The following is a 22,450-nucleotide window of genomic DNA, read 5'->3' on the forward strand; positions in this document are numbered from 1 at the left end:
CCTATCATACATAATGTATTTATAATGTTAGTACGTAATAGAGATATAAGTAGTTTTTTATTTTTTAATAAAAAATAAAATAAAATGTGTAAATGCATGCAAATGATATTTTACTTAATAAGATACTAGGAAAATGTATGAAATAAACATTATTAATAGAAATACGTATACAAACTTAATTAACTTATTAACAATATCCGCAATACATTAAGGATGAATACCATTGGAAATAATCTGTGTTATTATTTTTGTAGTACATTAAAAGGTAATCTACATTGTTAAAACAATGGAAACCATTTACATCCCTACTTTAGAATACAAAGGAAATTAAAAATATTATCACAAGAATGGGAACATTTGGAAATCATCAGACACATCTTCAAATATAAACAGAATGCAGAAGTATTTATTAATAGAATTCCAACAATTAAAAATAATTTATACAATTAGAAAATATTTATTCTACAGATATTATTTTAAGAATTAATTTATAGACATTATTTTACATATTCATAAATATTTAGTTGTTTTCTCAAAATATTTTCTAGATATGATCCCTGTATTACCAACAGTGCAAAAGTATTCATAAGGTATACCGACTCTTTACTAATCGATGTAAAACAAGTAAACTATCTTACCGACTAAGTAAAGATGTAGATAATAATCGATTCCTATTTGAAGTTCGATTTGCGATAAATATTTTCGATTTCTCGAAAATTTGAAACTTCTGGTGAGAGAACATAATTTAATTATTATAATACTTGAATATATATACGAAATATATAATTATTTTTCTCCTAAAATCACGTTCAATTCAATTAACTAACGTTTTCTCTTGGCAAGTATGATTTTTGAACGGTATAATTTCATTAATTCAATCAGTACTTTGTACTTGTTACAGAACCAAGAAGAGCGCGTTTATTAAACTTCTCATGGATGTATATACGCATGCATGTAATCTCGTTATTGCGTAATAGAAGAGCATAAGTGTAAATGTTTAAAAGTCATGAAACCATAGTTAGCACGAATCGCTATGTGGCAGGAAGATCAAACCGGGGGTGTAGGAAGAGAACGAGTAAACGAGAAAGATAAAGGAAGAAAGAGAGGGAAAGAGGGAAAGGAAGAGAAGGAAAGAAAGGGAGTAAGAGAGAGGGAGAGATGAGATCATCTCTTCTCGTTTGGTGTAACGTTCGAACGTTTCCAGGCTGCAGTCAGTACCGGTCCAGCGACCGATTTGGAGGGCTGCTTTGTATTTAGTCTTTTCATCACAATAAATTATTGAAAGGAAGGAAAAAGAGAGAGAGGAAAACTTCATCGTTTCAGGTATGTAATCCTTTATTGGTTCGAGAAAATATCACTTTTTTCTGAGCCTGTAAATTTTAGAAAATAACTTATGTTTATATGTATTTGTAAGTATATGTAATACCTAATATAATAAAATATGTACAGTAAAATATATAAATACATATTATGTATAGTTATATATTTTTATTGTTATTTTGTAATCTATATAAATTATAATTTGCATAGTTGAATGCATGAATACATACATTTTTTATGCATTTTTTATTATATTAGGAATGGTCTCTTTAAACTTACAGGATTGAACATCTTACACTTTGTTTTTTTTAATCGCCACAGTAATTATTCATATTTGGAGAAGTTATCTCATTTTTGTAGGCGCGAATGTAATCATCCATCCTTTGCGAAACGGAAATCAAATATCCTTCTCGCATATTTTTATCGTTTCATTCATAAATAATATTCGAATAGGATAAAACAATGGAATTATATGTACAATTTAGTAGTCTTCTTTGTCCAAAGATATATTTTATGAGTTGTTCATGTCGTGGTCGCTATTTAAATATCTTTTATGAGCAATTATCTCCGTTCTATGGAACGTTGTAAAACTATTATTATTGCCAACGTATGCAAACATATTATACTACTTCAAATAAAATCGAATTTTCCATTCGTTAAAACACTCTTGTATAATTTCATTAATAATATTAATAATTAAAAATCGCAAATTAATAAGAAAAAATGCATGCTATTTTATTTAACATTAGATTATCAGAATTATAATGCAATGATTATAACAGACGATTAATAGAATGTTTTTTGCGGACACAAAGGTCATTGAAAAAATAGAAAAATATGTTGAAAACGTATATAGAAAAATTTTGTAAGACCCAAAGCAGTGACCTTCCTTTTACCTCATCCCTGTACCATAAGAATCGGTAGAAATATTATTACGCCAGCAGCGCATTTATACGAAGTTTGCGTGTCAAGTGGCTTCTCTCGATGGTTCTCCGGTCAGAAACCGAACTGGTGTTACTCCGCGTATACTTTTCTTGTATACTCAGGAACGTTCAGCGACACGAAACGATTCGTTGAAATATCCACCCACGGAATGTCGATTAACATTAACTTATGTAGGTGGAATGAAATGAGAACACACAGATATATTATACATAAGATTCCCGAATAATTTTGATTATTATCCTGGAAATGTTGGCGTTTTATTTAACGAAATTAGATTACAATATAAAGAGAAAGAAGAAAAAGATGAGAAATAAAAAAGAAAAGAGATTACGAGATCCTTCCATCTAATCCAATTAAAACCTTTCCAGTGATAATCTAATCTCTTTTCTTTGTGGTATACATTTCTTTTGAGAAAATAATACTTCATATATATATCTAAAACAAAATAAAAAATAATAGAGATATCCTCGTAACATATTTATTATCTTACGCATAGTTGTTATATTATTCTTTCTTGTTTTTTAAGTACACAAAATTTTGCAATCCCTCGAGTGCAGTTATAAATACCGCGAAGTATCGTCCTGCCCAAAAAAGGAAATCAAAACGAAAAGAGGAGAAATCGAGTTGAAATATTAATTTTTAACAAAGTAAATTTGTTGAAAAATTTTCAGAATAATTGAACAAATTTATACACATATTATTTTTTTTTTATTAGCAAATAGATAAAAGTATATATTACAGGAATAAATTATTATCATGGAAGTATATATAATAGAAATGAGAGAGAAATGAAATGTGTGTGTGTGTGAATAACTTTTATATTATTAACTTAATAATTACAATAATTAACTTTTGCGCGAATATAAATAATATATAGAATAATTTCATAGTAAAATCAACAAAATTATTATCTTATTTTCTCTCTCTGTCTCTCTATTTCTTTTTTTCGCTCTTTTTATAGATTAACAGAAAACGTTCATATTGAGGCCTTGATTTCTCATTAACTCTTCCTTTACTTGATAAACTGAGAGATGACGATACGTAAATAGATCTTGCCACGTTCTTTCTTGGAATTGAAAACATATGTATATTGTATAAAGAGAAAAGAACATACATATGTCGTAATAATAAAGCGTATGCGAAATAAGAAACGGAAAAGGGTCGGTCTCACGCATGAATCCTGTTCTTAATGTCGTCGAACTTTCTTATATCGAAGACTTATGTGAGACGATTATTTCAAAGTATTTAGGTTATCGCTTTGTTACTCCTATCAAAAGTCATGTCGACAGATTTATTATCTTTAGCTATGTTGACCCAAGAATCGTTCGTTAGATCGTTAACTTCGATCTTTTTCAATTCTTTCGTTTAACAAAATATAAATTCTTTTTTTAAATGACTATCATAGAGAGAGAGAGAGAGAGAGAGAGAGAGAGAGAGAGAGAGAGAGAGAGAGAGAGGCGGTAAATTTAAAAAATCGATTTACTCGTTTTTCAATTTATATGTTTCTTTAAATAAAAAGAAATTGTGTAATTTAAGAATATTCAATCTGTATAATATCATATATAATATTTATAATTGGATTGGAGATCAATTTTAAAATGTAGTATTCATATATTAAAATAAGAAAGAAAGAAAGAAAGAAAGAAAGAAGGAAGGAAGAACGGAAGGAAGTAAGGAAGTCGCTAACTTTACAAATGGTTCTGATAATTGAGAAAAAAATCAAGATAACGTTTGAATCGATTAATAAATGAGACTCAATGTGTCTGATTAATTCCAATGTATTTTCGAGGATATATGTACTATAGCATACGTACCATTTAATAATAATAAGACTTGTAAACGCGCACAGTTACGCACTTATCGATCGATCGTTTGTCGCAGGGATCGCAATGCGGACGACGAAGCTGCAGCTGCTCTTCCTTGGGTTGCTTTTAGTGGCTCTTGTAACAAATGTTTCTGCACGGCGGGTTAGTAAACCATAATTTGATATATTACAATTTAATTAGAAATAAAAATATCTTTTTAATATTTCAAAATTATCATTTTTTCTTTCGTTTACTTTTTTGATCGTTGTAAATATATCCCTAGAATTGAAATAAATATAATTATATATTTTGATAAAATGATTTCTTTTAGCATATAAGGAAACATCGAACAACGACCGAACCATCGCTTCAGGATGAAGTGATTAACATGTTAGAAGCTGACGAAATTGCGGAAGATGATAACAAAGATGCTGAAGTTAACTTCGAAAATGCTGGAAACGAGCTTGCAGCAAAAAAGCAACGTTTGATCGAAGTTGATCCTTGCATGGATAAACATTGTAGTGCTGGGCGAGTTTGTAAGGTCAGTTTCTATAAATTATAATGATTTAATAATTAAAATAAACATTCTTAAATGTTTGAAATTATAGAACAGGTGTCTAATATTTTTAAATCATTTATAGTCAACCGAAGATGGCGTAGCCGAATGCGTTTGTATCGAATATTGCGATGAGGAAGTTGATCCTCGACGTAAGGTCTGCACAAATTACAATGAAACTTTTGGCAGCGATTGCGAGGTCTATCAAGCACGTTGTTTCTGTAATACTGATGATCCCAGATGTAGAGGTTCTAAATATCATCATGTTCATATCAAATATTATGGGGAATGCAAAGAGATGCCTGTGAGTATGAATAAAAATAATTTATTAATTCTTGTGTACTAATTTGATTTAATAATAACATCAAAAATATTATTTAATATTGTCCGTGACTAGCCGTAGTCATTGATATCGATTTTCTTTAACTCATATGCTGAATTTTGCTTTGCTGTTATTCAGACCTGCAAAGAAGAGGACATGGCAGATTTTCCGAGGCGTATGCGTGATTGGTTGTTCAACATAATGCGTGATTTAGCTGATCGTCAAGAGCTACCATCGCACTACTTGAAAATGCAACGCGAAGCTGAAACTAACTTGACACTGCGCTGGACAAATGCAGCTATTTGGAAGTGGTGTGACCTCGATGGTCATCCACACGATAGGAAAGTTTCCAGGCACGAACTTTTCCCTATTGAAGGACACTTAATGGCTTTGGAACATTGCATAGCACCATTCTTCGATTCTTGCGATGCCGATAACGATCACATGATTAGTCTCACCGAGTGGGGAAAATGTTTACAGTTGGATGAGGTAAATGATCAATTAGAAATTTTCTATAATCTCATTTCATTTGACAATTCAACTAGTAAATTAAGTTTAGCTGGAACCATTATAAAATACAATCCAATCGTATTCCTAATCCTAAAAATATCCCTTCAAGATGTCTTAAAAAAGAAGTAAAATTTCTTGTGTATTATTTCTTCGAATAAACTAATAATCTAATAGTATACATATATAGAGAGGTAGAATAGACATTTCAAAGAAATGTTTCATAATTATTTCTAATATCTTATGCATATTTATTATTATTAATTTAATTTTTTAATTATAGGACGACATCGATGACAAATGCGACGAGCTAGCTGAGGCTAACAGCAATCTATACTAAATAATTTCGAGGATAAATATACATATGCATACATATATATAGTATATATAATATATACTAATACAAATAATGGCGGATGTATCTGCTGGACGGATCGAACAACAGGACCAACGATAAATTCGCGAGAAAGAACCTTCGTATTGTCTACGTAATAGTCCCTAGTAGTAGTAATAGCAGTAATAATAGTAGTAGTAATATAATAACGATAAGAGAATAGTGGGGGATGATAGGGGAGGAAAATGGCGGGAAAAATTGGAACGCGAGGCTTTGCGGATTTGTTAATGCGCATGTCCCATATAACAGACTACTCGTCGATATCGTGACCCATCGTATAAATGTTCCTCGTGCTATTTGCAATTTTCAACAGTCTCGTTTTAATCCTTGCTCGTGTTATTCTCATCGATCGAAGCCCCTGCTACGGCCAATCAATTTTCTATCGAACGTTTTTTTTTTTTTTTATACAAATTTAACGATTCGAACGTCATAGAAATGTTAAACCATTAATCAGTTTATTAGATAATAAATATTATTCATTTTTTGTTCTTTTATTAAATCGTAAAATCAAGTTTTATTCCTAATTATTAAATTTTTATTTTGTTCGTTAAAATTTATCACTCGATAAATAGAGTTTATATATATATATATATATATATATATAAAAGTTTGTAGTAGATAATACACGAAAACAAAAATCGGTTCTTTAAATTCGAAACGTCCTCTTCAATACAGCGCCACGGATCGCTTTAGAATTAATTTTATTCGTATTTGAACTCAATCGCGATATACAATTATAAGTTCAATCATCTATTTCGATTCTCCCCCATTTATCGTTATTTAATCCCAGTAATATTATTACTTACAATACTTTAATATATACATATTATATACATATATAAGTGTATTCTTGTATATTGTGAAGTATTTTGTGCTACTGCCTTTTTACTCGTCAATAAAAATTCTCAAGACATTTTTATTATATTTATTCTTATCATCGTTTCTCAAAATTATTTAAGAACATTTTATAATAACTTTGTTTGTTCGGTTATTTATTTCTCAAGGAAAATAATTTTTAATAATAACTTTTATCATTTCTCAGAGGAATATATATGTATATTTATAGACATTCATAAAGTATTTAAATTCATATCCAAATTAATAATATTACCAATATCGTTTATTTGTTATGGAAAAATATAAAGAAAGAATAAAAAGGATGAGGGCCACCAGTTGCGTTCCACCCGCCATCATAAAAAAGGATAAAAATAAAAGAAAGAAAAAAAAAGTAGAAGAAACAAGATAACACCAAACAAGAGAGAAAGAAAAGAAAGCGAGAAAGAGAGAGATAGAGAGAAATAGAAAGATATGTACAATAGAAAATCAGATGGAGAAGTTCTCGAAGTTTCGAGATGATAAATGATAAATAATTCTTTGACTCATATGAGCATTCTAAAAAGAAATAAACAGAAGTAATGATATAAAATAAATAATTCACATTCGAAATGAATGATTGAAAAGAAAACGTCGTTGATTCTCTTACACATTTAACGTTCTTCTTTCTCTTATAGACCGTAATACGAGATTCGACCGCTTGTGTCGCAACGATCGCGTCGCTAACAGGCCGTGATTGGTCGAGAGTTGTCACGTGATCAGACCGCGGGATGAGGCAGCAGCGCCAAGCGTATTTGGCGGGATCGTGCTTAGACGGCGTCGTCTGTGCTCCTCGCAGGTCTGTCGAGTAGTGAACTGCTAAGGTATTGCTAGAATAATGGTGAGTAATCCGCAAGTTTTTACCGGTTCATTCAGGCATCCATCAACGTTATACATATCACCGTGTTCTATGGACTTTCAATTATCGACTGACGAGATTTCGTTCTTCTAACGCTTAAATTAATCGTGATTTTCGTCTGTGAACAGGCTGGTGGAAAGGCGGGCAAGGACTCGGGTAAAGCAAAAGCAAAGGCGGTCTCTCGTTCTGCGAGGGCCGGCTTGCAGGTGAGTTCATTATACAATTTGTTACATATTTAACGTTAACATAGATTAAAACAATTTTCGAATTACCATGCAATTTTTTTCACTTATTTCAATGGTAAAAATTCATAGCGGTCATTACAGGTTAAACAGTGTAGTTGGCGCGAAGTAAAACCAATCGTCTAGTCTTTTATTATTACTGATAAAGAGATATTTTTTTTATATTAGAAAGCTTGTGCTTTTAACGTTTAACCGTTATTTCGATTCTACATAATATATTTAAACCGCTGAACAATCAAAATAATCGATAGGTCGATTGAAAAATATTTCATTTTTCGAATTGAATTCTCTCGACAAAAGTGCATACTAGCTTACTCGGTTTGAAATGAACGAGTCGTCGGATGGAGACCATTTACACCACACCAACCCCCTCCATCCCCCTTTCAATCTCTCTCTTTCTCTTTCTATTCCCTATCCCCCCGCTTTGATCGCCGGGCCTTTCAATTCGGTCGTCCATTGGACTCTTTGAATATTTTATGCCTTTTTCGAAACTTCTACGGTAATTTGAAGTTAATGTCGGTGACTAATGTTAATGTGATCATAGCATTAATATCTCCTTCGAGAAAGAATAAAACATTTTTGTTTTCCTATCATTCAAAAATCGTGTATTATCGCGAAATTATATCGAAGATCGAATACAAATACGTATCGTTTCGATAATTTTTTTCTTCGTGTTTGAATTTTTAATTATACACACATACACACAAACGCACATACATATGGGACGTCATATGATTCATTAGAAGAATTTCATGATATGAGATAAAAGTAAGATTATTAGATAATTAGATAAATTAATAGGAAAATAATTAAAACATAAAGAAAAATGAAAAAGTAAGCAAATAGAAAAAATTATTATTCAAAATGAAATGTGTGTGTTACGCGATGTTACGTTATAATAGATTCGTTTTAGAGGTTAACCAAAAAATATGGACGCTGTTGTGTGTATGTATGTATGTATGTATGTATGTATGTATGTATGTATGTACGTATGTACGTGATGAAGAATAAGAAGGTTTTTAACTTTGTTATTTATTATGTGTAAAGCACGTGTGTAAGTGATACAGAGAACTTATATACATGTGTGTTCACGTTTGTGTGTTTTCGTAGGAAATAAAACATTGGAAAGTGTACAGACCAAAGTCTAATATAGGTTTATCGAATATAATTTACGTATAATATATTAAACATGTTAAAGGAAAGTTTAAGGGCGTTAACATATTTCGTTGAATGACGAAACGAATCTGACAGAAAAGCTGGGAAACCTTCGGGAAAAGCCGAATAATCTTCCATCGCGTGCCGCTCGATATTCGTCCCGTTTGTGAGAATGTATGTGTTCATGTGCGTGTGTCTGTGTTTGTAATGTAGGCGTACGTGCGTATATGTCGTGTTATGTGCGTGTGTATGTGGACCCCGACTCTGTGAAAGATGAAATATATATATAAAGAAAGAGAAAGAGAGAGAGAGAGAAAAATTGCAATATATATTTTCTCTCTCTGTCTTTCTTACTTCCATTAACACAGTCATTTTTGTATTTTCTGAAAATATTCTTGTATTAGATGTATGTATAAATCGTGTATATATATACACATACACACACGCATCAGAGACATAAATCACGCATACTATTGCGTGCCAAATCAAGACACATATTTCATAATTAACTTTAGTTTTTCGATATATTAAATATTTAGACAATTAGTTGACTATATTAATTATACTATTTGATTTCTTTTTCTAATGACACGAGAAAGTTGCTGACGCGTTATGTTGAAAGAGAGAAGTCGATGTTATTTGAACGGATAATAGGAACAACTTACGATATATATTTACCGTCCTAAAAATATTTCTCTCTTTTGTCATCGGAAAATACCCGATTATAATAAATTCTCTTTCGTTTTTTCATTATTTTTTTATCTCTGTCTTTTTCTTTCTTTAAAAATGATAATTTATTATTTAGGTTAGAAAAAAAGAAAGAAAGAGAGAGAGAGTGTTTGCGTGTATCGTATAGAAATGTTAGAGAGGGATGAGATTTATTATTGTTGTTATTATTCTAATTATTTAAGTTAGTACATATTCGTTTATTTTGATTTCAGTTTCCTGTAGGTAGAATACATCGGCATTTGAAAAACAGGACTACCAGTCATGGTCGGGTTGGTGCAACGGCTGCAGTATACAGCGCAGCTATCTTAGAATATCTGACAGCCGAGGTGAGTTAGGTTGGTGCGAGAGAGAGGAGATATCGTGTTGAGAAGCCGAGGGTCAGAGCTTTTGCTGATGTGTGTATATGTGCGTTGGGTTGACTTCACTAGTTATATATATATGTGTTTGTGTGTGTGACTTATATATAATGTGAATACTATATACATGGAAGCGTGACGCCAGAATAGTGTGAGCGTAGTTAGGAAAGTGACCACTAGTGTCACTAATATTGAGCTCACGTGGGATATCATGGCGGACTTTTCCCGCCATTATTTAGAAAATGTCTGATGTATTTTGAACGATTGATATTTACTTTTTATTAATAATGTAGATTCTATGTTTATAAGTTTAGTGTGCAATTATATTGTATTGTTTAAATTATAAAATCTATTGAAATATTTCATAATTATTGGCCAAACTAATATTTTGTTTTTATTGCTAGGTCTTAGAATTAGCAGGAAATGCGTCTAAAGATTTGAAAGTTAAACGTATTACTCCAAGACATTTACAACTTGCCATTCGAGGTGACGAAGAGTTAGACAGTCTGATTAAAGCTACAATCGCAGGAGGAGGTAAGTTATTATATCTTTGTTTCGAATATACAGTGTATCTAAAGTTCTCCGGTCTAATGGTGTCAGCATATTTTATGCATGAAAATAAGAAAAATATGTTTACCCTAGACACCTGTATATATATACAATATTATTAATCGTTGATTTTCTTTTTCTCGTAGGTGTTATTCCACATATCCATAAATCACTAATTGGCAAGAAAGGTTCCCAGAAGCCAGCATAATTTAGTGACGATTGAAGAACTATCTTGAGAGATAAGTAGACAAAACAGAGATGTAAAGTGACAGTGACTGTTGACAAAGTGTATCTACGTTATTAAACTAAATAGAGAGACTGGAGTGATATAATATATGTATATGGATACATATATACATAAATATATATATATATATACATATACATATATATGTATATATATATTTATTTATGCATACATATATATATATGATGTGAAATAAATATTGATATAATTTAACATAGGTAACGAAGAGATAATGGAAAGACGAACGTTGAAAGCGTAATTTGTGACGATTAAGGAATAGGAAGGTGATTTTGTTAGAGATGATGATAATGATGATGATGATGATGATGATGATGATGATGATGATGATGATGATAATGACGATGATAACAAAGAAAAATTCCTAGTGTGCATATAACGTGGCGATTTAAGATTGCTCTGTGAGCAATGTGTTATAGCATCGCTCGCACGAAACGATTAAGGTTTCTTGCTTCGCCGATAATGTATATTTTAAATGAAAAGTTAAAACGCTTCATTGTTAATTCACAGCATCTCATTTATTTCTCTTTACGTTCATGATTTACGTTATTTTGTAATATAAAAGTTTTTTTTCTTTTTTACTTTCGACTCGCGCCACCTTTAACCAAATTCATGTTTTTTTATTAATATATACTATATTCTTTTCTTGTTTCTTTAATTTTTTTTTTCTAAATTTCCCTTCTTTTCTTTTATTTTTAAATCATCGACGAATATTAAAGCGTCGTTTGGCATTCATTCATTTTTGTTAGTATGCATGTATTATTTTCAAAATTGTCTGAATAATAGTCATTTTCAATCTCAGAATAAAGATTTCAATTGAAGTCGCATATTGTGTAATAATAAATCTTATCTACACCTAAGTCCTTTGTAGGTACTATAGTAATTAATGAATATATATATAAATATATATAAAATTATATATATATATATATATATTCTAACAATTGTCCTTAGAGAGAAAGAGGAAAAGGGTGAGAAAACAGATTATAATAAGACAGGAATGATCGCAACAAAATTTTAGTTTTTTCCTTAAAAATTTTTATATTAACAAGTACTTTGGGTTATAAATTTCTTCATTATGTCATCATCATTTTAATTTTTTCGATCTCTTGAAAATTTGTTTATTAAGTTACAAAGTTCGTACTAATTCATTTATTCAAGGATTTACATATTTTTGGGATACTGTATCTATATCGGTTTCTCGGATTGAATATTTATATACAATATTAAAAATTGTAAAATTGAAACCTTTAAAAAGTTATCTTGTGAATATTTATTATTTTAGTTGCAGAAGATTCTTTAAAAAATGGATATTTCTAACAAAATGTTTATACGAAGTGATGACAAAATAATGACATATTTTCTTTTCATTTTTTAATCATATCGGTATCCTGGAATTAATTTAATTTGAAAATAGAATTGAATTTGTGTTTATCATAATTTGTATTACTTAATAGTAATCTATCATTATTAATTATTATTATTATTATTATTATTATTATTATTATTATTATTATTATTATTAATATTCTTATTATTATTATTATTAATAATATTCTTATTATTATTATTATTAATAATATTCTTATTATTATTATTATCATAATTCTGCAAAAGAACGTAATTATGTATGATTTTGTGTAATCTCTATACCTACGGTACCTAAAACGTATGTTGAGAATGAAACAGCCATGTAAAACTTCATTAATCATAATAAAGATGAATTTTACTATTAATTGTTTAATTTATATATTTTCAGATATTCTGCACATAGGAAAGTCTCATAATGTTGTAGAATTATTTGAAGATTAGGAGTAAACTACAAATGTAGTTGAACAACTACTACAATTTGACACGAGTGTAGTTTCTAATGGCTCAAAAGATTTTTAAAATAAGTAAAACATCTGTTAAAGTATAGTAGTTAATTTAATTTAATATTTATGTACATAACTAATATTATATTCATGATTGTACTTTTTATTTGTAGAAAAAGAATTCATCCTCTGTTTCCAAATTCGAACAATCGTAATAAATCCAAGTAATTATAATAAAAAGTAATATATTTTATATCAATTTATTTATTAATTCAATCAAAAATTTTGTATCATATTTGTATTTATTCATAGATTTCGGAATTATCTCTGTAAAGTACTGGCCAATTAAATGAATCCAAATAATTATAAGAAAAGTAATGTATTATATTAATTTACTAATTAAAAATGTTTTTATAACATTAGTATTGTTTTTAGGTAGATTTGAGAACCGCTAGTGCGAAAAATGAAAAAAAAGTGAAAGGAGAACCTCTGGTGCTTCGGTATATTCACGAAGATATGTGAAGTGCTGCCACTGGTGCCGGCAGACAGGGAGCGGTCGATTGACCAATCCGGTGTATCATCCCCGCCAAGCGGTTTAGACCAATCGCGTGGCTTGTAACAGTAGGCGCGCTCTCCTAGCAGCGAAGGGCGATCAGAACCGTGGTCGCCTTTCACGAGTACGGTTGTTTAGATAATAAACGTTCGTATATCGTGTGTGCCTTGCGAATAGTCAAAGTGTGGACTCTGGTGCACTCCGGTCGTGTATGGTAAATAACATTTAATAACATGTTAAAAAAAGAAGACCCTGTATTATAATACTCAAATAATTATTTTCTTTCAATTAAATTAACGATTAATATTTCGTATAAATAATACATCTGCAGATACACGTTATTCGAATGCTGGTTGTAAACGATTGCGTGAATATAAACTTGTAGTATATACAACGTATACACAACTCAAGCTGTTCCTGTAAACTCGTGTTCAATTACTGCGCTAACACATTGTCGAGAATATTTATACTCTTTCGTCAATCCTTTTCACGAGTATTATTACCTTGAATTAAATCGTCGTATTCGTCAGATTCGCGAGTGAAATTATAGTACAACGAAATATTCTTCTACATTGTAGTGTGAGACTTTCGCCTTTGCCGGTTTTCACCTTTTGCGAGAGCATGATCCTTTCTTTTTCTGCGCGTGTGCTATAACAGCAAGTGGACGAGAAAAAGAGGGAGAAAAGGTGTAGGAGAAAAAGAGACAGAGGAGAGGAACAACGCACGCACGCGGGTACCATCCAACGTATACACGTTTTTTTTTCTAACCGGAAATATTTCCCTCTCTTCAAGGACAACCACCCATCAGACAGTTGTGTTCTCCACGTCTGACTACTCCTACGATATGATAATATCACTCGTGTAGTTAGCTTATCCTGTCAGATTTATTGATGATCTTTCTTAAAGATTTTTCGAGGATGACGAGAGGACGATTCGAAGTATTTGACGTCAGTCAAAGGTAAGTCAAAATTTGATTGGTTTTTTTTCTTATTTGAATTTACCGCGCGATTTATCCATAAAAGATTTCGATTATTCGCGTTTTTCAGGACATCGATACGAACTATCGACTATTTTATAATTCGATATATTTATTGTATTGACAATATATTTATATATATTTTTATTTATATATTTTTTCTTTTTTTATACCGAGAAGTGTAACAAGTTTGAAGCCTAGGTAAGTGTCATGGCGGATACACATCGATCATCTTTTATTTCAACAAGTAAACATTGCCTAAATTTTTTTATACCAAAATCTTCTACCAGCGATCAAAGTGAATGTAAACAAATGTATGTTTTTCTTTCTCCTTCCCACACAGCGATATTTTCGAGTTTACACGTTCGATGTTTTCTTTCTTTTCTTTTTTCGGCATTTGTAGCTTTATAGATGGAGTTACGTCATCCATTTTCTCGAATTAACGGTATACATATAACTACACACTAGTTGCTTCGTAGTCCAACGAACCTGTACACGAGATAATGAGAGAATATACGGGTTACGAAGTTAGGCTTGAGAATTTATATCGATACTCTTTATCTCTTAAGGATTACAAGTAAATTATGTAGGACATTTCACATTTGATTTGGATTAATTTAGATATAAATGATATTAATTTTAAAACGATGATTATTTTTGTAACAATATAAAAATGACAAAAAGAGTTTTAATGCTTAATTAGAATAAATAAAATCCTAATAAAATTATTTAGGATTTTATTTGATACGGAATAAAACTTTCATTCAAAATTATTCTTAAATTTTGTAATCATTTTTAAATCAGTAAAGTTAGATTATAATTTATGTTAATATACTCTCTCATTTTCCTAGATTTAAAATACATTTATTTAGGATATCATTCGATACATTATTATTTCAATTTTTTTATTAGAATTCTTATTGAAATAATTAATAATAAAATATTTAATAACAGTAAAGAAAATGGATGATTTTTATTTTAGAAAAATGTTTATATGCTATAATTGAATTTTTACGTTTATTTAAACGTTGCATCCTTCTGTTTTACCTTCTCGTCATATTTTTCTCTTCAGAGAAATCCCTATAGAATTTTCTCTTCAAACCCGAGGTTACCCGGACCTTTTCATACCCGGAAAATAAATAACTAAATATTAAAACATAGCAGATCATACATTGTTTATATTTGTCGAGTAGTCGTTCCTAATAGTTACGGTTAAAGAGTATTTCTCTATGTAAACTCTCATTGTACATAAAACAATATTAAATTGTTATATATAGATATTGTTATTTCTATAAATTGTTATTTCTAAATATATACAGAAATACATACACGTGAATATATACACCTCTATATAAGTTTTATCATGATTCGTATCAAAGTATCGAGCACAGGCTTGTTGTCAATCTCGATTTGTTGACCGTCCTGCAAAAATAAATCCATATTTCAAAGTGGAATTTCCTTTATTGTTCTATTTTTATTTTTATTACATATATTTTCCCATATTTCAACCGAATTTCAAACGTTGCCTACTCGTTTTTTATTATTATATTTTTTCTATATAATATAATAATTTTATCAGTTATAAGTCAAATTAAAATATCTCGTAATAGTTTAATTCAAATATATATATATATATATTTAATAATCGTTACTTCTAATTCGTTTCTCCAAAATTATAACTTAAATAATTTATCTTTATATATCCAATAATTAAAATTATAATTTAAAAGAAGAAAAAAAAGAATATTTATATCTGTAATATTTGTAATATTTGTATAGATTATAGGGTTATAGATTATTATTTTTATTTATTATTTTTTTACTTCCTTTTTATATTTTTTTCTTCTATTCATTATTTGAAATATTTAAGAATTGAGATACTCTTTGAAATATCTAGCAATGTAGAAAAATCGTCGTCTGCTACGTAGCTCGTTATACGACTCTGATGTATACACCATGTCTTCCTCTTTAGACTTTTTTTCTTTTTCTTTTTTTTTTCCTCTTCCTCCTGTCGAATACTCTCGACCGGAATACTTCTGCAGTTCTATCCCCATCTCTCTCTCTTTTTTTTCTTTCTTTCTCTCTCTCTCTTTCTCTCTCTTACTCATTCACTCACTCGCTCGTTCCTTTGGTCTTTCTATTTCTCATTTTTTTCCTACTCAAGAAGAGACTCGAACTTGAGGCTCGAAAACGTTCAAAAACTCTTTAACAGAGCAGAGAAGAGCGTTCCGCGTAATCTGAATAGCTAGCAGTACTTGGAACGCAAGGTCGGCCAATCGCGTCAACGTCATCGAGCCTCCGGCAAGCTGCGGTGAAAGTTCCTTCTCTTGCATGAACCTGATATATAGGGTGAGTCAATAATTAAACTACAGTTTGTCCCTAAAGAACATGCCTAAATTTAGATTTTTCAAACTAAATATATCATACGCGGATCTTAACGTTTTATCTTCTACCGTATGCGGATTCAAATGATTCTTTTAATTCGTCATTCTTTCTTAAACTGATTTATGTTTATATATATATATATATATATATTTTTGTTTGTTTGTTGCAGATAAGATTATAAGGGCAAAAACTATTGATTCTTACTTCGTGTGTAAATGTACGATTTCTTTTAGAATAATTTCATTAATTAGATTGATTTATATTGGGAACAGTAATCGACTATCATCCGGTATTTGTATGGATATATATTATATTTAAAAAAGAAAAGATATATTATCTAATGTTATTAATAATAATATTGATATAAAGAGAATGTATTGATAATTGAACTAATTATTGATTGTCACCCTGTATATGTCTCATGGAATGAGAATTCACGTTTACCAAGCCCACAAACTTGCCATTCTTAGAACGAAAGTCTTTGGATCTCCGTTATATATTTATCCTAACTATCTATATACATATATTTGTGTATATGTGTTAGGAATTGAGTAGGAAATTCAATCGATCGAATGTAAGTACTTTTCTTTTTAACTTTGTACGTGGTTAGATTTACAAAACTGCAACGTTACGTGTATACACGTTTAGATGGAATTTAAATCCATACAATTAAAAAGAAACAAAAAAGAACAAAAGTTACATATACAAATGATATTGTATATAGATGATGATGATAATAATAGTAATCGTTATAAAAATTCTTTACGAGTAGTAGAAAGAAATGTCAAAGTTCGAGTCTTCCTTCTCATCCAATTGCAATCCTTTAGTTACATTCCATTCTACAAATGTAAGAAGTAGAAAATATAGTTAGAAGTTATTCTAAACTCAGTTTATTATTTACATTTTAATCTTACGGATCACAGAGAAGAAAGGAATTCTTATTCCTAGAAAAAGATATATATATAATATCGTTGTATTACATCGTCCAATTCCAGATACGATTCATTACGACTTCACTCCGTCCTCATTCCTTTGTTAGCTCAATCAACCGAAGTGTTGCCTTCGGTGTACCTACTGTTCCAAATAGGTTCGTGATTGTCGACATTACCGTGTTGGGACCTCCAAACAGCCAACGTGCTCGGTTTCTTGTAGATATGTATATACTTAACTCTATAATATACACTAAAACTCTGGTCTTATGTTAGATAGACCATTTGATTGTAAAATAAATTATTGTGTTTTTTTATTTATTTATTTTTTTTTGTAATTTTGTTCTCTTACGAGAAAATATTTGATTATTATTTTTATATATTTATTTTAATTTATATATAAATATATTATATTTAATTGTTAGTATTTATTATATTTATACTTTATTATTATAGTATAATATTTAATATGTGTATGTAAACTAATATATAAATAATTATTTAATAGTTTAGATTCATTGATTCAAATGTAAAAACGATTCATCCTTATATATCATACTCTCATATTTATAAGACTTACCAATTATTTTTATCTAATAAAATAAGATTTAGCAAATGCATGAGTGCACGGGGACGTATGGATGCATCATTGACTGTAGAAATGTAGTATCTAAACAGGAAAGAGAGAGATAGAAATAATAGCTGTTTTCTACGTTATCGTTAGTCAACGTTCCTCCTTCTTCCTCCAACTCCTCCTTCTCTTCCTTTTTCTTTTTCTTCTTCTTCGTTCTTCTTCTTCTTTCTTCTTCTTCTTTCTTCTTTCTTCTTCGTGTTCGTCGAGATTCTCGATACGTTCGAACATGGACGATCCGTTAGCACATCCTCCATACGGGTCATCGACCATATATACTCTACTGCTTCCCGTCCTCGTAGCAGTAGTAGTAGTAGTAGTAGTAGTAGTCTTTCCTTGCAATTCATAAGAAATGTGTATCTTCTTTACATCTTATTTTTATGCTTTGTCATTGAAAGAAGACAAAATTTCATACGTGCAATATGTTTTCATAAGTTAAAGTATTATTTTATCATTGTCATTATCTTTGTCTTTCCCTATATTTCTCTTTATAATTTTTATTCAATATTATAAATAATAATTTAGCAATATCGAATCATGATTGTAATCGAATATCGATTATTAATAAAATTCAACATATCTCTCTCTGTCTTTGTTCTGTCTCTGTCTCTATCTCTATATGTCTCCATTTCTCTGGTAGAATCCGTAATCTGGACCGAAATTGTAGACCACAAGAATCTCTGTCACGTATGTAGGTATATCTCTAGTCATATATATATACACATATCTACTATTTAATGCATATATCTATGCATATGTGTGTATGTATACTTACATGCATATATGCATATGTCCATCCTATTAATTTGTCGCTATAGCTAGTTCCGTTCGACTGGTTAATTAATTACTCGTCCTTTGTTGAACAGAGATAGAGGTAGAAATATGTAGAGAGAAAGATAGAGAGAGGGAGAGAGAGAAGCTTTCGACGAAGTAATGTCAATACGGTCGTCGGTCTTGAAACCACACGATTTCTATGCGAACCAACGAGACTATATTTCTTTTTCATCCTGTTTTCTGGCCATACTAACTGAACAGATCTTTGCTTCTAGTTTGAATTTTCCAACCGGTAAATATATGATCCATGTATGTGTGCAGATTACACATATGCTTTCATTTATACATGCTGGTACGGTTTATTTATTCTTATGTATAAGTTTCATATGTACATACATTTGTGTATGTAGTTTGTTATACATATATATATAGGATTCTTCTTGCTTCCTTAGATGATTTTCTAAGCCACCTTTTATCATCATCTTCGTCAGTATCTCCTCTTCCTATTCTCTATCACTATCTATCTCCATTTCTAAACAATTTTTCATTAAAATTCTAGCACGACAAATAACAAGAAAATATGACCCTCGATCTCAAATATCTTTCGGTCTTATCGTTCCTAGCATATCTCTTCCTCTTCTCTATCTCTATCTTTCTCTTTCTCTTTCTGAGATAGTTCATGGAAAGTAGGAAATAATATTCAGGGTGGGGCTATAAATTGTTAAATGGTTTTTAATTTTATTAATTGCTATTTTTTCTTAATCTTTTTTTTTTCTTCCACTCGAGTAATCAAACTCACATAGTTTCGCAATAAAATCTTTCGAAATGATATGATCGATATTTAAATTTATTTAGAAAGTTAACAAAAAATATTTCATCATTGGAAATGAGCAAGAAATAATTTGTGTAAATTAATTTGTTATATTGTATTACATACCTATTTTTGTAAATGAATTTTTTTGTTTCTTCCTCCCTTTCATTCCCCTCCCCGAGTTCGTTTTCATATCTTTCAATTACACCGTTTTATTACAAACGAAATTGTTAGAAACGAAATTCTAATATCGACGTACTCGTGATAATTGCAACATATTACATGCGTTCATTATGTGTCGTTGATTAAATGCACGAAATATGCGATATGATGGGAGATAGTTTCGTGTAATTGTTCAGGCATAAGTACATTCTACTTTTGATCGTAATAAATGGGTATGCACATGCACACGCACACGCACATGTATATACGCATAGTTCTTTTTTTCTATATTAAAAATTGGAAAAACTTGTTGGTCATGAAACACTGTTGTTGATATAAGGTTTGTTTTGTTCTAATAAATTCTTTTGTTTTGTTTTTGTTTGTTTGTTTTGTTTTAATAAATGGGTATGCACATGCACACGTACACGCACACGTATATACGCATAGTTCTTTTTTTCTATATTAAAAATTGGAAAAACTTGTTGGTCATGAAACACTGTTGTTGATATAAGGTTTGTTTTGTTCAACTGTAACGTTGCCATTTTGTAATAACTTGTAATAAAAAAATTAATAAAATGTTCTTTAAAGTGCGTTCAATAAAATCTTATTAACAAATTTTACCTTGCACTTATCATATTTCAATAAAGAATTTTCAAAAATAGGCTATTTTTCCGAAATATTTTAAACAACAATTTTATTATAGTGAGTTTAATTTTGTTTTAACGATAATACATTTAAATTATTTTACTTTCCATAACAAATAAAAAAAATATAAAAAAAGTAGATAAACGATAACGCATTTCAACACACAAAATCGAATTTTATATTCAAACAATCGTAACGATTAAATTGGCACTATAGAAATAAGATGGAATAATTAGAACGTGTAAGTGCGAAAATATTTAAATGAAGCTAACGGTTTAACGTAGCATGCCATCTTTACGCGTTAGGTTCTACGTATGTATTATATCGGTCGAAGTCAGGTGCGTGTTAGAATGAGATAGTAGAGTAATAGCAGCAGCAGCAGCAGCAGCAGCAGCAGCAGCAGTAGTAGTAGTAGTAATAGTAATAGTAATTGTACGAGTTAAGTTAGTTTCATAGATGCCTATCAAAGTGTTGAAAGAGAAATAGAAGATAGATAGAGAATCTCTGTGTCTTTCTCAGTCGAGCAAGAAAGGAAGAGAAACGTATTTTACTTGCATGTTCGATAGTACAAACGTGCGTGTGGATGCATCTAAACTCACTTCGTCTATTTACTTCCTTCCTTCCTTTTCTATCTACCTATCCATCTATCTATATATCTAACTATCTATCTATCTATCTATCTATCTATCTATCTATCTATCTATCTATCTATCTATCTATCTATCTTTGTCTTTCTCTTCCTCTTTAACACGCACAAGTATTCGTATCACGGAGACATACACGTTTACCTTCCAAGCCGCGTAACTTTGCGTACGCGATCACAGTGTACCCCGTTGCCTGTCCAAACATAGTCTCTCTACTTACCAACCAACGAAGGCTTATATATATATACACTTTCAAGAGAAGAGAAGAGAAGGGTAGAAGAAGATAGAAGATGTTAGAGAGATACCAAGAGGGATACTAAGAGGGATACCAAGAGGGATACCAAGAGGAGAAGAGTTACTTCACTGAGCTAGAGGACGTGTGTCGGCTCCTTCGGGATTCTACTGAAAGATGTAGATGGGAAAAGAGAGAGAGAGGGAGAGATAGACATACAGCACAACTTTAGTCTGACAAGTTATACATACATATACATATATATTTTGTATATGCATGTACATGTATATATTTATGTACACATACTTATGTATGTGTGAGATGAAGTACATAGAAAAAGAGAAAGAGAGAGAGGAAAGGGTTTAGTCTGACAAGTTAGGTATATATGTATATGTATGTTATATCTGTGAAATGAAGCAAAGAGAGAGAGAGAGAGAGAGAGAGAGAGAGAGAGAGAGAGAGAGAGAGAGAGAGAGTAGTACTCTTGAAGCTTTAATACTTTTAACAAGATTTGAATACGTTACCTTTCATGTACCCCTTCTCCCCTCTCTTTCTCTCTTTCTAGTTTCGATGTTATTACGATAAAAGTTAGTGGTTCTCTGTGATAGAGAAGCTAAAGAGAGGGAGGAGGGATGGATATGTATATATAGAAGCCTAGTCCATTATACAAATCGGATTTTTCTCGGTCCGACGACTGCTCTTTAATGAAAGAGCAATTTACGAATAACGCGATTAAAAATAGCTCGCTGAGTAATTCCTGCTTCGTTAATTTAAAGACACTTGGGGAATGATCGACATAAGTTGAAAGAGTTATTCTGTTTTTTTTTTTTTTTTACTTTCCAAGTGTATCTTTTTTTTTCTCTCTATCTTTTTCTGTTTCTTTTTTCCCTTTCTATTTCTCTTTCTTGTTCTACCTTGATAAACGTTAGCAGGTACTTCAACGTTGATGAAACTTTCTACTCCATCCCCTTTCTTCCTTCCTTCCTTCCTTGCTTGCTTGCTTCTTTCTTTTCTTCT

At 30.4% G+C, this 22,450-nt stretch overlaps 3 protein-coding genes across 3 annotated transcripts in view; all 3 read left to right on the top strand.

The window, feature by feature from the left end:
* The first annotated feature begins 1,061 nt into the window (after positions 1–1,061).
* SPARC (secreted protein, acidic, cysteine-rich) lies at positions 1,062–6,762 on the top strand. Its single transcript, XM_015326839.2, has 6 exons — positions 1,062–1,323; positions 4,147–4,232; positions 4,402–4,611; positions 4,712–4,930; positions 5,087–5,437; positions 5,739–6,762. The coding sequence occupies exons 2-6, from the start codon at positions 4,155–4,157 to the stop codon at positions 5,793–5,795; spliced, it is 915 nt and encodes a 304-aa protein (XP_015182325.1). The 5' UTR covers positions 1,062–1,323; positions 4,147–4,154; the 3' UTR covers positions 5,796–6,762.
* Positions 6,763–7,418: 656 nt separating this feature from the next.
* Positions 7,419–12,613, top strand: His2Av (Histone H2A variant). The gene is made up of 5 exons (XM_015326840.2): positions 7,419–7,563; positions 7,710–7,787; positions 9,920–10,033; positions 10,468–10,597; positions 10,759–12,613. Exons 1-5 carry the CDS (start codon positions 7,561–7,563, stop codon positions 10,818–10,820), a joined length of 387 nt encoding a protein of 128 aa, XP_015182326.1. The 5' UTR covers positions 7,419–7,560; the 3' UTR covers positions 10,821–12,613.
* A 676-nt stretch (positions 12,614–13,289) lies between these two features.
* The window catches only part of Cad87A (cadherin 87A), a 183,977-nt gene continuing 174,816 nt past the window's right edge, over positions 13,290–22,450 (top strand). Inside the window, exon 1 of the mRNA XM_015326845.2 lies at positions 13,290–14,202. Within this exon, the coding sequence (XP_015182331.1) occupies positions 14,135–14,202 (68 nt within the window). The 5' untranslated portion in view covers positions 13,290–14,134. The remainder of the gene's footprint in view (positions 14,203–22,450) is intronic.

This window comes from Polistes dominula, unplaced genomic scaffold, assembly GCF_049000335.1.
Source record: "Polistes dominula isolate Pdom_NZ unplaced genomic scaffold, Pdom_raw_medaka contig_73, whole genome shotgun sequence".
Lineage (NCBI taxonomy): Eukaryota > Metazoa > Arthropoda > Insecta > Hymenoptera > Vespidae > Polistes > Polistes dominula.

What these genes read in the sequence shown, in the direction of transcription:
- SPARC (XM_015326839.2), top strand. Translation starts at nt 4,155, where the DNA reads ATGCGGACGACGAAGCTGCAGCTGCTCTTCCTTGGGTTGCTTTTAGTG. An exon ending in CAAATGTTTCTGCACGGCGG is followed by an intron (nt 4,233 to 4,401) that starts GTTAGTAAACCA and finishes GATTTCTTTTAG; the next exon opens with CATATAAGGAAACATCGAAC. An exon ending in GTGCTGGGCGAGTTTGTAAG is followed by an intron (nt 4,612 to 4,711) that starts GTCAGTTTCTAT and finishes AATCATTTATAG; the next exon opens with TCAACCGAAGATGGCGTAGC.
- His2Av (XM_015326840.2), top strand. An exon ending in CTGCGAGGGCCGGCTTGCAG is followed by an intron (nt 7,788 to 9,919) that starts GTGAGTTCATTA and finishes TTTTGATTTCAG; the next exon opens with TTTCCTGTAGGTAGAATACA. An exon ending in TAGAATATCTGACAGCCGAG is followed by an intron (nt 10,034 to 10,467) that starts GTGAGTTAGGTT and finishes TTTTATTGCTAG; the next exon opens with GTCTTAGAATTAGCAGGAAA.